Source organism: Silurus meridionalis, chromosome 22 (assembly GCF_014805685.1).
Source record: "Silurus meridionalis isolate SWU-2019-XX chromosome 22, ASM1480568v1, whole genome shotgun sequence".
Lineage (NCBI taxonomy): Eukaryota > Metazoa > Chordata > Actinopteri > Siluriformes > Siluridae > Silurus > Silurus meridionalis.
In genome coordinates this window covers 7,191,340-7,205,857 of record NC_060905.1, presented here as the reverse complement: position 1 = coordinate 7,205,857, position 14,518 = coordinate 7,191,340, and the positions used below count along the sequence as shown (strand labels likewise).

At 38.5% G+C, this 14,518-nt stretch overlaps 3 protein-coding genes across 4 annotated transcripts in view; 1 reads left to right on the top strand and 2 right to left on the bottom strand.

Moving 5' to 3' along the window:
- The first annotated feature begins 561 nt into the window (after positions 1–561).
- litaf (lipopolysaccharide-induced TNF factor) lies at positions 562–5,295 on the top strand. Its single transcript, XM_046834440.1, has 4 exons — positions 562–721; positions 957–1,203; positions 4,374–4,527; positions 4,635–5,295. Exons 2-4 carry the CDS (start codon positions 966–968, stop codon positions 4,741–4,743), a joined length of 501 nt encoding a protein of 166 aa, XP_046690396.1. The 5' UTR covers positions 562–721; positions 957–965; the 3' UTR covers positions 4,744–5,295.
- Positions 5,122–8,422, bottom strand: rmi2 (RecQ mediated genome instability 2). Its single transcript, XM_046834442.1, has 2 exons — positions 7,882–8,422; positions 5,122–5,554 (listed from the first exon to the last, which is right to left on the bottom strand). Exons 1-2 carry the CDS (start codon positions 8,168–8,170, stop codon positions 5,403–5,405), a joined length of 441 nt encoding a protein of 146 aa, XP_046690398.1. The 5' UTR covers positions 8,171–8,422; the 3' UTR covers positions 5,122–5,402.
- Positions 8,423–11,166: 2,744 nt separating this feature from the next.
- Positions 11,167–14,518, bottom strand: part of ubfd1 (ubiquitin family domain containing 1) — a 5,653-nt gene continuing 2,301 nt past the window's right edge. For both annotated transcript variants that reach the window (XM_046834956.1, XM_046834957.1), the window contains exons 3-7: positions 14,273–14,481; positions 14,043–14,108; positions 13,751–13,856; positions 13,581–13,663; positions 11,167–11,592 (exon numbers count right to left, since the gene is read on the bottom strand). In XM_046834956.1, the coding sequence (XP_046690912.1) occupies positions 11,482–11,592; positions 13,581–13,663; positions 13,751–13,856; positions 14,043–14,108; positions 14,273–14,481 (575 nt within the window). In that variant the 3' untranslated portion in view covers positions 11,167–11,481. The remainder of the gene's footprint in view (positions 11,593–13,580; positions 13,664–13,750; positions 13,857–14,042; positions 14,109–14,272; positions 14,482–14,518) is intronic.

Here is a 14,518-nt window from a genome sequence, read left to right as displayed (position 1 = left end):
TATGATTCTCTTTCTAAAATAAAGATTTAATGACCAGAAGGTACATGGACCTGTATTCAGGTGATACCTGGATTCTTTCTGCATTTCTCTTTGCTGTTTCTCCTGTTTAAGCCTTTTCAAGCAACTCTAACTTTATTTGTGTGGTCTTCCAGAATCTCCTTTTCAACTTCTGGTTTCCTGCTGCTTTATCAAAACAGTTTCCTGTTTCGTCTCTTTTCCCTTCAGTACCAAAGAAGGCCACACATGTCTGCCTTCAGCCTGCCACCCTTTTAACCACATTTTCTTGCGTTAGAGAGCAGGACTTGTAGTTTATTGTATAATCTGAGTTGAGTAAGCAAATAGTCTTGTGATTAAATTATAAGTTTTATAAATTATATTCAGAATAAATCAGAGTACCTGGATACTTAAGTACATTTTAAGGTGAATACTGTTGTACTTTTACTCATGTGAAAGTTTAAAGGGAGCACTTTTACTGGAGTCATATTTGACCTCGTGTGTCTCTACTTTTTCTCAAATACATGCTTTATGTACTTCTTCCAGCACTGATGTACAGCTTGCAGGCAGAGTTGCGTTTTGTAGGCGGGGCTTAAGAGTCATTGCTGGTAAACCACGTGACCAAACGCGGAACTTCAGTAAACAGCGAAAGCCTCGGAAGTCATGTCTCATTAAGTTGCTGTTCATTATAATCTCACATCCGTCCTGCGATTTTTAAACACGAAATGTAAGTATCGCGGTTTATATATGAATAATGACGTTCGGATATATGCATGTATCGGATTGAGTTCAGTATCGATTTGACTCGTGATGAAGTGCTGTGATGTCGACTTCAGGCGTCTGCGACGAAAAACACTGAAAATAATGATTATTATGGTCCATGTGTAAGACAGCACATGTCAGTCTCTCCCTCTATTTCTCTTTGTGTGTGTGTGTGTGTGTGTGTGTGTGTGTGTGTCCAGACTGTCCCGATGGCCAGCGCTCCTCCGATGGAGTCCTCTGTTCCGCTCGGCTTCGCCCCTCCGCCTCCGTCTTATGATGAAGCTACGGGCTCAGGAGGCATTTACCCACAAGGCATTTACCCACAAGGCACTGCGCTTTCTCCTCCCCCGCAACCTCCGATGGAGAAAGCTGCATCGCCTTATCCCCCACAAGCTTATGCACAAATGTACCCGAGCCCTCAACCTGTACCCACTGTTCAACCCTTGGGTAAAGAGACTCACTCATTGATTCATTCACTGATTCACTTACTGATTCACTCATTAATTCACTCACTGATTCACTTACAGATTCACTCACTGAGTCACTCACTGAGTCACTCACTTAGTCACTTATTAATTCACTCACCCACTCACTCACTGATTCACTCCCCCATTTACTGATTCACTCACTAATTCACTCACTGATTCACTCACCCACTCACTGATTCACTCACTAATTCACTCACTGATTCACTCACTAATTCACTCACTGATTCACACACTGATTCACACACTGATTCACTCACTGATTCACACACCCACTCACTAATTCACTCACTAATTCACACACCCACTCACTGATTCACTCAACACTCATTCACTCGCCCACTCAATAATTCACTCACTAATTCACACACCCACTCATTAACTCACTCACCCACCCACTCACTAATTTACTCACTAATTCACTCACTAATTCACACACACACACTTACTGATTCACTCACCCACTCAATAATGCACTCACTGATTCACTCACCCACTCACTGATTCACTCACTGATTCAATCACCCACTCATTAATTCACTCACTTATTCACCCACCCATTCACTGATTCACTTACTGATTCACTCACCCACACACTCACCCACTCATTAATTCACTCACTGATTTACCCACCCACTTACTGATTCACTCACTAATTCACTCACAGATTCACTCATCCACTCAAAAATTCACTCACCCAGTCACTAATTCACCCACTCACTCACTCACTGAGTCACTCACTAATTCACCCATTTACTACTTCACTCAGCCACTCACTGATTTACTCACTAATTCACACACCTACTTACTAATTCACTCATTCACACACTTACTAATTCAAACACTCACTCACTCATTTATTCTTTCCCTCATTCACTCACTTGACACCTTACTCAACTTTATTCCTACTCAGGCCATTACCTACGTCATTCACTCACCCACTCACATACTCTTTATAACTCGGTTGTAATTTGCAGGTGTGTCAGTACGTATGTCAACGTTGATAAGATTATAAACTGAAGATTTTAAAAGAGAAAAAGAAGAAAGACGGTTGTAGACCTGGGACTTGGTTTGTAAAAAACCCTACACATAAATAGGATGTTAAAATCGTAAGATCACATGGAGATCTAATTTGTAAATATCTGTATATGTGTACCACGCTGTACTTTGTGGGTTCTAGCTGAAAGTACACTTCTGCAATTAACTGCAATTCTATAAAAAAATGACACCTGAGTTACTGAACAACAGATCCTCTCATTTGTTGCCTTGAGCCGTATTTTTTAATCTGTGTGAGCATCTGTTGCTGAGAAAACTGAAAACAGAAATAGTTCAGTGATTGATAGAGTGGAGAAACTGGTTGTGTGGTTACAGGCATGTTTTATATGTAAATTACTCAGACACAAAACAATGTTGTGTGCCTTTGTTCACCTTTTTATATTTTCAGGTTACATTGAAGCGTATAAGTTTAGTTCTTTGTCTCTCTGACCCTCAAAAGCAATGAATATTTTTATCTGTAGTTTTCGAAACAGTGAAATCTGAGTGCAGAAAGAGCAGGTGTGGTTTTGTGTGCGGATGGTGTGGCACGTGTTCATGAGCATCTTATTACACAGGATATGACAAAATCCTTTGTAAAATTTCTACATTGCCGTTACAACTATATGTACACAAAGTGTATTTAAAGATTGATGGATTCGCTCTTTGGTCTCTAAAACTGATTGACTTTTGTGTGTTTGTGAATTGATAACAGCACTTTTTTGTCACATCGTGCGTATACAGTGTACCGCACGCACCATAAAGTAACACAATTTAGATTTATTAGTCGTTGTACCAAAACGAGTGCAAGCTTTATTCTGATGTGAGTTGTTTATCAGAAGGATGTAGCATATCCATTTTTGTTGTCTCGTTTATAACGCATCCATACTGCAATATCAAATGACCACAAGAGGGCGTTTCTAGTGGGTTGTATATTCGACGTATGTAAATATTTGCATTGTGTGGTCATGTGATCAAATATGCACCAAGATGCGACTCTTATTTTTGTGAAGTGGAGGGTCAGGTATCTGGATGAATGGGACTGAAACAATCAAGGAAGCTGAGTTTGGTGGAAACAATTCGATAATTCAGCCTGGAGGTTTATGGAAATAAACTCCGATATGGCTGATCCAGGCAGGTGAAGAAATCACAGAGGAGCTCCTGTAACATTAGCCCAGAGCAACATGTAATTTGAATCACACCTGAATAGAGCTTTGGTTTGTTTAATTCAGGTCCTGAATCTTAAGACTTCTTTGTATGTTTGCTATTTTAAAGTAAAAATGTCAATAAGAGAAGTTCTTTTTAATAATCTGTGATCTTGATTATTAATGAGCGTAACCAGAATGTGCAAAATTTTCATCAGTTATTTCTGCTTGTTAAGTTTCGATCCAGAGAAATTAATCTCTTCGGGTTGTGGTTTATCGAATTGCAGTGCAGAGGAACACTGACGTGGTTCAGATGTCTTTCTCACAGCACACACACACACACAAGCACAACTTCCTGTGATGGTTTTTTTTTTTAGCTGATTTTCAAAGATCATTTATATCCATGTTATTTTGGTTATGAGGCACAACTTCTGTAAAATTGGCCATATAGTGTAGTCAATAATAATAATAACAACAAAACCCCTCACTTTCTCTCATTGTATTGTCTCTCTCTCTATCTCATTGTGTATAATGTCTCTTTGTCTCGCTCTCTGTCTCTCACTTTCTTATTGTAGTGTCTCTTTTTCTCACTCTCTAATTTTACCACCTCTTTATCTCTCTCCGTCTGTCACTCTCATTGTACTGCCTCTGTCTCCCATTCTCTCTGCCATTTTTGTCTTTCTCTTTGTTTCTCACTCTCTCTCATTGTACTGCCTCTTTGTGTCTCATTCTCATTGTACTGCTTCACTCTGTCTCTCGCTCTGTCCCATTCTACTCCCTCTTTGTCCTGCTCTCTGTCTTCTTTTGCTCAACCTCTTGTTGCTTTGCTGAACCAGAAATTAAAATCTGCTTGTGCCTATTTGTACTGGAATCTGTTAAGCATCTTAATAAGAACAGCCTGATCAGTGACGATGTATGTGATGATTCTGGTTCTGATGCTGGCCTTGTTGGTTAGTTTCCGTGCAGACGGTGTACGTGCAGCCGACTGCGTTTGGAGATGTTCCAGTGCAGACATGTTGCCCCATGTGCTCTCAGACTGTGATAACTCGCATGGAACACACTTCAGGCACCATGGCCTGGCTGGTGTGTGCAGGCCTGTGCATTATTGGGTAAGACTTTCACCTGTAAATGAAGATGCTTATTCAGGCACATGGCATGTGTTTTGCTCAGGATGTTGAGTCTGATGTTCCTGTGCTCTTTGTGTCTATAATTCTAGCTGTATGTATGGGTGTTGCCTGATCCCCTTCTGCGTGGACGGCCTGAAGGACGTGACGCACTTTTGCCCCAATTGCAACAATCCTATCGGTTCGTTCAAACGGCTCTAATGTAGAAACAGGAACTGAGCACAAATCCACTCTCTGTTTTTGTATTCTTTGAATTCCTGCATTTCTTATTACTGCAAAAGTATAATTAACTCTTTACTCATTTCTACCATCCAATATAATAATATCCAACTTATTATTCGTCCACTTTCTTTGCACGGTGCCTCTATACGATAATGTTATAAACCACAATATTGTTAGTTATTACTTGTTTAAAAACAAATGACATTTGTCACTAGGTAATGTTTTATTCACCGAAGATGTTCTTCAGTTAAAAGTTACTTACATTTTTACATTTGTGTCCCTTGGTTTTTATAACTGCACACTTAAAATCCCCCTCTTGCCATATCTTTACTCATAAACCTTCTCCACGACAAATAATGAATAAAACTGCAAGTGCCTTTAATAGTTTAATTAACAATAACATGTTTTGCCTCTTTTTTTTTCACTTTATTCTTATAACAGTGTTTTGTCACAATGCTTCACTATGTTTATTGAAAGTTATATGTAAGTACTTCTAATATAAAGGGCACACAAAATTAATAAACAATTTATTAAAAAAACAAACAAAAAAAAAGACACGAACTCTGGGTTTTTCTTTAGAAATCTAAAACATACAGTTGCAGCATAGTGTTATAAAGTGCTATCAAATATAACGTTTATTACGACAAGGTGTGTTGGAGGTCTTCAACTTCATATTTCCACATTTTCCTGTGCATGGCTGCGTTATCCGAAAGATCCGCCATCTTCACCGCACGAAGCACCGGCTCTGGACTATGAGACTGAATGATGCCCATAACCATCACGTACTTCCCTGGGGGAGGATGGGATATAAAAGATGTGAGCACATAGTAGTACTACAGTCGTCCTGCTTTTCTTGTTCTAAATAACAATATAAATGCTATAAATTCCAAGGTTACAAAAATGACCTGTGTGCATTCTTTATACTGATATATTCCTGCTTAACGTGTAATGTGATGAGAAATTTCCAAATGATTCCAAATTGAAACAAGGTCATATTGGGTTTAGTTTATTCCAAGAACAGAACATTTGGACCTGGATTACACTGCGAATAACTGTAATAAACGTAATAACGTACAAACTATGAGAATTAGGGGTGACCACGAATAGCCGAAGTTTCGATTCTTTGATAGGAGGAGTCTCATTCCAATACCAGTCTCGCAGTCGAATCTTCACAGGGGTGTTATGAAACGAGGATTGTGCTATTGTAGTTATATAGAGGATGCTCAATGTCTGATTTCACACAGAACTACTAGTTTTCTCCCAATAAGTTAATATACAGCCCATGATAATGAAAAAAAGTGAAAAGAAGCTTTTAATAAATATATTTTTTTATTTTGTATTGTTTTGAAGTGCATTGATGTTGTGCTAGAGTGTGCTCTTTGTAGTTCATCACGTGTAACTATTTAATGCTCCTATCCAGAACGACTTACATTTATCTCATTCATACAACTGAGCAGCTTTAAATAAGAGACAGGAGGTGGAGCTGGAGGTAGCAGAGCTAAAGGTGTTGAGGTTTTCGTTGGGAGTGACGAGGATGGACAGGATTAGAAATTAGTTTATTAGAGGGACCGCGCATGTTGGATATTTTGGAGACAAGGTGAGGGAGGCGAGATTAAGATGGTTTGGACATGTGCAGAGGAGGGACATGGTATATATATCTGTAGGAGAATGCTGAGGATGGAGCCACCAGGAAGGAGGAATAAAGGAAGTCCAAGGAGGAGGTTTATGGATGTGGTGAGGGAAGACATGCAGGTAGTTGGTTTGAAAGAGGCAGATGTAGAGGACGGGGGGTAGGGAGAAGGATGATCTGCTGTGGCGACCCCTAATGGGAGAAGCCGAAAGAAGAAGATACAACTGAGCAGCTGTGTAGTTAAGGGCCTTGCTCAAGTCTAAAACCACCAAGCTACCATGTTCCATACAATATTAAATTCCTCATCCCTATGATTTGGAATACTGATGTTCATTTGTAAATGTAGACAACAAAACACCAAAGCACAACAACAAAAAAGCCCAGGAAAGATGCTGCATCTCTCTGAGAAGAAAAAGTCAGCACTTGGCACCCAGAACTAAACCAATGATGTGTAGACATAAGACTCATGTACTTGGTTAACACATCATGCCTGTTTTTATTCTCTTCACTGCTATAAAAATCTCTTTTAAGAACGCTTTCCACTAGATTTTGGGGTGTGGTTTTTGAAACTTGTGATCATTCAGCTATTTGTGAGATCAGACACTGATACTGGATGAGGAGATCTGAAGTGCAGATATTGTTCCACTTCATGCTAAAGGTGTTCATTGAGGTTAGGATCAGGGCTTTGTGCTCAAGTTCTTCAACCATGACACACCACGTCTTATCAAAGCTCACTTTGTGCTCAGGAATGTAACCCTGCTTGAACGGTATTTGCCTTCCATTAAAGGGAATTTGCAGATGTAGTGCATACATATATAATGGTGCGCATTCAGAGTTTTAAGAAGGAAGGGTCAGATGTGTACCAAACCTTGGCCATATAGTATATAGTAAATATGTATATATACACCAACCAGGCACAGCTTTATGACCATCGATCAGGCATAACATTATGACCACCTGTCTAATATTGTGTTGGTCATCTGTAGCTCAAACTGCTGAAGAAGTTGATGCTGTTAATGATCAATGTTTTCGTCTGTTGGATCGGTCCATCACTCCCCATGTGAATCAATGAGCCTTTAGTGGCCCATGACTTTTGTTCCTTCCTTCGACCACTTTTGACAGATTCTGACCACTGCAGACTGGGAACAGCCCAAAGAGCTGCAGTTTTGGAGATGCTCTGCCCCAGTCGTCAGCCATCACAATTTGTCAAACTCGCCCAAATCCTAATGCTCGCCTATTTTTCCACCACTTTGAGGACAAAATGTTCACCTGCTTCCTAATAAATCCCACCCACTAACAGGTGCCATGATAAAGAGATAATCAGTGTTGTTCACCTCACCTGCCTGGTGTATATATCGAGTGTAAGTCATTTCGAGGTAAGAGGTGTTTCTGTGTTTTGTTGGCAGCCATGTTGGTATGACGTCATATGTTGAACTCTCGATACAGGACAGCTGCAGAGAAGGTAAATGATGAACGTCACTACTAACCGGGGCTGAGGCAGGGTTTTCCTCTGGGGATGTTATTAACACCGGTGATGTGGAAGTTTCCCGTCTCGTCCAGAAGCAGTACGGAGTTTTGGTCGGTGTGAGCTTCCACCACGGTGCCCTGCATCCAAACCACCGACACCGTTAACCACCCGCTGCCGCCCAGTCTGCGGATCCTCAGCTCCGTCTTTCCGCTCCCCGCACTTTCCCCTGTGGCTTCTCTCAGTTGACTGGACAGAACTTTAACTGGAGGCCTTCTCGACTTTTCTCCATTCGAACCCGACACGTTCATCCCACCGCACGTGCACAACCGGAACTACAGTCGGAAGAAAACAAAAACCGCGGGGCCTACTGTCTGCATGACGTTTAGCCAATCAGAAAGCAGAGACATAAACAGCTGTCCAATCCCTGCGCGCTTAAAAAAAACACTTCCTTATTTTAACTTTCATTTCAAAATAACAGCTCAAAATGGAACCCAAAATCAAAATAAGAGTCACTGGAGTAGTTTTGGTTGCTGACGGTCACCTCCATCCCCCCATAAAAAAAACATTTTCTTAATCTATTCTCACATTAGCATCACAGAGAACATCCCTACAATTTAAAATAAATTAATTAATTAAGATAAGGCACAAGATTTGAGAGGGAAGAAACTCAGGACTGTACTACAACTAAATATTTCGACATGCAGGCACATTTTCATCCTTGTTTTATTTTTATAGAAGTATTATATTTGACACTTTTGTAATATACAATTTTATAATTTTTATTATAAAATTGTAAAAGAAATAATAGGATTCTAACTGAATTATCTGTCCCTAACAAGCAAATCGTAGTGAAGTGCATGTGTTCTGGGGAAATGTAAATCTAATCAGCATTATGCTCGACAAGTAAATTAAACCTATAAACTTAAGCTTGTGTTTGTGCCTCTTAGTTCTAATAAATAGAAATGTTATTAGACAACACAAAGACCTTCAACAGGTGCTTGCACTCAGCTTTGTTCGAGGGAATGACATGTATTTGTGATGGCAAAGTGTCCACAAACTACCACATCTTCGTTTACTTTCCCAACATTTTGTAAACGCCATTATCCAGAGTGACTAACAATTATCTCTTTTTTATTACACAATTGAGCAGTTGAATGTTAAGGGCCCTGGTCAATGACCAAGCAGTGGCAGCCTGGTGGTGCTGGGATTTACACTCAACCTTCCAAATCCTGTGTCCAATGTCTTATTCACTCACTTATCTTCAATTCACTTTTTATTTGTATAGCGCTTTTAACAATGGACATTGTCCTAATGCAGCTTTACAGAGATAAAGAGGTTATAAAATATGAATTGATATATTAGTGCCTCTAAGTTTATTCACAATGAGTAAGCTAGTGGTGATAGTGGCCATGGAACACTCCCTGAGATGGTATAAAGAAGAAAACTTGAGAAAAAAACAGACTCAAAGTGGAACCTGTCCTCATCTGGGTGGAACCGAATCTCCATTCAATATAGTTCCATCATTACTGAGGTGTAATGTTCAGGGATGTTTAATCAAACTGCAGTCCTAATTAATTGATTGGTGTATAATGGTAGTATATATATGAGTTATACATCACTACTACTGGAGGATCTCTGAATGCATACATATGGATATGCACACTCTCTGTTTTTACCTTTTAAATATTTCGATTTCTGAAATTTCTTCAAAATCGGGTTAAAGTTTAACTTCTTGGATTTGACATTCATTTGAGCATTCATGGAAGTTTTGTTTATTATGCATACAAGGATAGATGATGACTGTTCAAAAGAAAACTACTACAGCTGTATGTAAAAAAAAATAAAAATAAAAAAAGTCTTTTATTGCCTGGCTCAGATTATACACCTCATCAGTCATCAAACGACTCGTAACTTTATAATAATGGGCGAAAATAAACCCCAAAACCTGTATGATTATTTCATGTTGCTATTATTCAAACCCATAATTTCATATGCATACATTTCGGATGGCAGGAGACAAGATTGTATTATCTCGTGTTCTTTATTTACATAATCAGTCATAGTCAGGCTGCATTTCATCCACCCGATTTGTCAAGTTGCCTACAGTGGTGGTGTTAGAACAGAAACGGTCACTTTCTGTCCGAGGTACATTCCCGTCATCAATGAAATACTGTCATGAGGATTATCTTTGTTTAGCTGCTTATTACTTAAATCATAAAAGACAATGCTTATTACTGGTTAGCACCATAATTGACATTGCACAAGTGTAACCTGGATGTATAAAGCAATCAAAGAACCAGAATCGATGTACCGGATGAGAAAATACGGCATTAAATTGTGTCGAACGATGGGGTCTTCAATACATCCTATATGAGGTTGCTAGCCAGGCAGCACAGGATGCACAGGTTGTCATGAAAGCACAGAAGCAAGGGGACAAATGTTAACATCGTGGCTTTGAGAGAGGGACACAGCATAGGCGGTAGGATACAGGATGCTCACAAAACAATGGAAACACCTTGGGCGAAATCGGTGTGTATTTATTTAACAAGGAGCCAAATTTTTATTTAAATAAATGCACTTTTTGAAGACTGTATAAATATCATGTGTAGAATTCAAATTCAGCTTGGTTACACATGTAAATAAAATTTTAAAAAGTCCTCCTATAATGTAACAGTCAAAGGTTTGGATGATTGTAATGCAGACTGCGATGTTAAATATCACTTATGTGAGAGGAGGTTTTCAACAAAAGTGCACGTGGTACATCCATCAATGGTTTTCTACTTATTCTCTGTATTCTTATACAGTTATAGTTAAGATAAAGCAGCTTCAGTACTATCCATGCATTTGCAATGTGAACACTGAATTATGCTGTTAATGAGAATCATCCTCGCATCATTTTATCTTTAATGTGGAAGCCTTTTATACTAGAAGCATTGTATAAGGATTGATATATGGATACGTATTAAATTTATATTTTGAGCATAAAATTAAATACTAGAATAAATATGCTTTCTGTGGTGTTTCCATTTTTTCATTTACCTCCAATACATGTACCATACATCATCAACCCCTTTAAAGTATTCACTGTGCTTGAAGTTGCTTAGGGTGATTTATAATATCCCAAATTATTTAAACCAACCTGAATTATGTGTAGTGCCATAACATGGCAAAGCATTTGTTTTTAAAACAAATAACCAACAATACCAAAATAAACCCCTCAGCACAATGAGTTATGAACTTTGGTTTGATTGAACTGTAATGATGGAACAAACCGTACAAGAGAAAAATCTCCCTGATCCATCAATCATTTTCCTTAAATAATATTTTATTTTTTTTAACATGTATTTGTAAGTTCTGTACAATTCTTTGCTTATCCTTGGGGTTGTCTATAAAATAGGAGATGATTTAGGGACGAGAAAAAAAAAAAAAAAAAAAAAAAAGGATTATGCCATTTAGTGCACTTAAAACCCAGGGGGAAAAAATTGTCCGCCAGAATTCCTTCAGTTTTTACATGGTTGGGGAAAAAAATAATCAAAAGTTCTTTTCATTAAACAGCGTCCAGTTATGGTTGTTGTTTTGCTCTAAATCCCGATTCTTCAGTGTCGATACAGGAGGCACGTTAAAAATACTGCCATTTTCCAAGGACTGTGTCTTTGATTGCATCGACGTACTGTGCAGGCACCCAGTAAACCCAGTATTGAGAGGCTTCCGTCGGACCCAGCTGAAATGCCTGGGACAGTGAACAAAAACATCAAATAATTATAGTGGCTATATTAAGAAATAAAATTAGATTTCATATTGGCAATGTCTTACACATATAAATATAGTCTTGAATTTAACTTGCTGTTAATCATTTCTTTTCAAAACTCTTTGGCTAAATCCTGAAATAATAACTGAAAACAATCCATTTGTGTCATTCAAAATGTAGAAACAGATTTTTTACAGTCTGACAGGGAGATCTGACATTTATCCTAATGAAAAAGCTACTATTATGGACTATGCGGTCATGAAAAGCGTGTGCAACAATGTTCAGATCGGTGGTACATTTCAAAGTATTCACATGCATATGACACAAGGATTCCAAGCAGAACATTGCCCAGAGCATCACACTGCCTCCACAGACCTGCCTTCATCCTATAATGCATCCTGGTGCCGTCTCATCTCCAAATATATAAACATAACAAATAGCAACAAATAGCATACCATATAAATAATGTTGGATTTTTCGGAGTAACTGAGCCATGCCAAAAAAACTAAATAAAGATTTTCATGTTGCTAAACTGTTTTAAATATTTTCATATGCCCAGAATACATTTGATTTTATATTCAAGCATATGAACGGATAATAAAGATGTATAAGGCAAGTTCAGGGTTATTCTTTTTGGGACGAAAGCTGGCATTTGAACTCCAGTGTTACTGATAATGCTTTACTTTTCAATAAAAAACAAGAGCAAAAAAAAGAAAAAATAAGAAAAAAAAAAAATGTAAACCCACAAAGGAAACGACTTTGTTCAGAAGACAATAAACACCCAAGCAGATGCTTTCAAGTGTTTTACTGCAGGTGCTGCAGAGTGCACCAGAGCACAGGTTTCTGAGGCAGCCATGACGTTGCTCTACAAACAGCAGCAGGTTTTGTATGAAAATAAAAGAAACCCCTAGGATAAAGCATGGCAGATATTTTTCCACCTTTACATGATAGAGCACTATGTTTTAGTGTAAAAACTAGAACAAAAGTTACAATAATCTGGTCGCATAAGTGTGCGCATGGTTTTCTCACGGTTCACGTGTCTGCGCTCGCAATGAACCAATTCAATGAATCAATTGAAACTCATTTTCAAAACCCATCTTCAGTTATTAAAACTATACTGCTTAAAGATCAGATGTTTCTGCAAGATTATCTTTACATTATCCTGGATTTCATCCCACTGCAGAAACCATTATCCACAAAGAGCTCATAATGCATATGCATAATCTTAAAGTTTAAAGGTATCAATCAGGGGAAGGCTTCAAAAAAATTTCAAAAACTTTAGATGCATCAGCAGAGCCATCAACAACTGAAGAACACGGCGCACCCCAGTGGCAAGAACAAGATGTCTATCCAAAATAGATGAAAGGACACATAAGAGACTTATCAAAGAAGCTGCCAAAAGATCTACAGCAATATTAAAGGAGCTGCAGGAACATCTGGCAAGTACTCGTCCCTACTTGCATGTGAGGGAGGGTGGCTAGATGAAGCTATTTTACCATGTCCATGGTGAAGCATGGTGGTGGAAGCATCATGCTATAGGGCTGTTAGTAACTCCTTTAATATGAGACATGGACAGCTATAGTTACCATTGTTTTGTTTTGTTTTTCAGCCGAAGAGAAAGAGAGAGAAAGAAAGAGAAAGAGAGAAAGAGGGAAAAAGACATTTTCACCTGTATGACTTTTATATCCTTCCCTCATAACGTTTTTTTTTCCCATTCTGTATAAACTAGACTGTTGTGTCTGAAAATCTCTGACCAGCAGTTCCTGAAGTTCAAAGATCACACATTTCCTCATTCTAATGTTTAATGTGAACCCTAACTGAAGGTCTTGGCCTGCAGCTGCATGATTTAGTGCACTGATTGGGGCACTCCATGAATGAACACGTGTGCAGGTGAAAGTGTTCAATTATAAAAATGTGATTAAACCGGACATTAATGCAGGAATTCAAAATAGAGAATGAGGGAAACATACCATCATATGGTAGTCTTCATGACCTTCTATTGGCTCAGTCACAACATTTTTGATGGATCCCATTGGGATTTTTTCTGTCCTTTCTACAAACAAACATACAAAAAAAAAAGGTTATCAAATTCAAAACCAAAGATCGTTAATAATAATACAGATAAGAAAGAAGTGTTTACCCTTTGTTCCAATCCAGAGCTGATCCTGTTCCAGTTTAAAAGTGAGCCGTACTTTTCCTCCAGATTTGTTGTACATTCCAGATAAAGGCACTGTTGGTAAACGCTCCTGTACAGATCAGTGAAGAAATGAATGAAGACTGGAGTCGTGTGAGGTTTCTTAACCGTCTATTCACATTATAAGATTCATAAACAAATGTAATGTTTAAGACATTAACACTTGAGAGTGGCATAAATCTGTATAATCATATCAAACACACAGCATGAAGAAATTAAACAATTTAACATTTATTACCTTTACTCCTTTTAATGTTGGCATAACATCCTCCGGTTTTCCTTTGTCCAACACTTTTCTATGTTGCTACAACAGGAAATGATTGATTAGGGCGATAGCGTTAATAAAGCAACCACAGCAAACATTTCGTGTGTATCCATCCCTTTATTCACACAGCTAAAGCACTGCTGAATGGAGTGTAGAGAAGAATCAAACGAATATACTTGCATTTCGTAAATAAGGACTCCCACCTTTTGTCTGCACAGCGGCTCTTTTTTGTTTTCCTCAGCTTTGACTTCTTGTTGAATTACTTCCTTCGGTGTATTTACAGCCAGCACGTCGTTTATTGTTGACCCAACCACCATTATTTTCGCACCGTTTGTAACTTTTATTTCGCGAAGCGTTTTGTCCTCGGGTAGCAGTCCCTTGTACATCACCTTCTGCATAGCGGGTGGAAGACCTATGCAAAATAAATGAAATCAAACAGCCACAGAATT

Excerpts from the sequence above, each read along its gene's own strand:
- litaf (XM_046834440.1), top strand. The coding sequence starts at position 966 with ATGGCCAGCGCTCCTCCGATGGAGTCCTCTGTTCCGCTCGGCTTCGCC. Across the intron at positions 1,204-4,373 it reads ACCCACTGTTCAACCCTTGG|TTTCCGTGCAGACGGTGTAC; the intron begins GTAAAGAGACTC and ends CTTGTTGGTTAG. Across the intron at positions 4,528-4,634 it reads GCAGGCCTGTGCATTATTGG|CTGTATGTATGGGTGTTGCC; the intron begins GTAAGACTTTCA and ends CTATAATTCTAG.
- rmi2 (XM_046834442.1), bottom strand. The coding sequence starts at position 8,170 with ATGAACGTGTCGGGTTCGAATGGAGAAAAGTCGAGAAGGCCTCCAGTT. Across the intron at positions 5,555-7,881 it reads AAAACCCTGCCTCAGCCCCG|GGAAGTACGTGATGGTTATG; the intron begins GTTAGTAGTGAC and ends ATCCTCCCCCAG.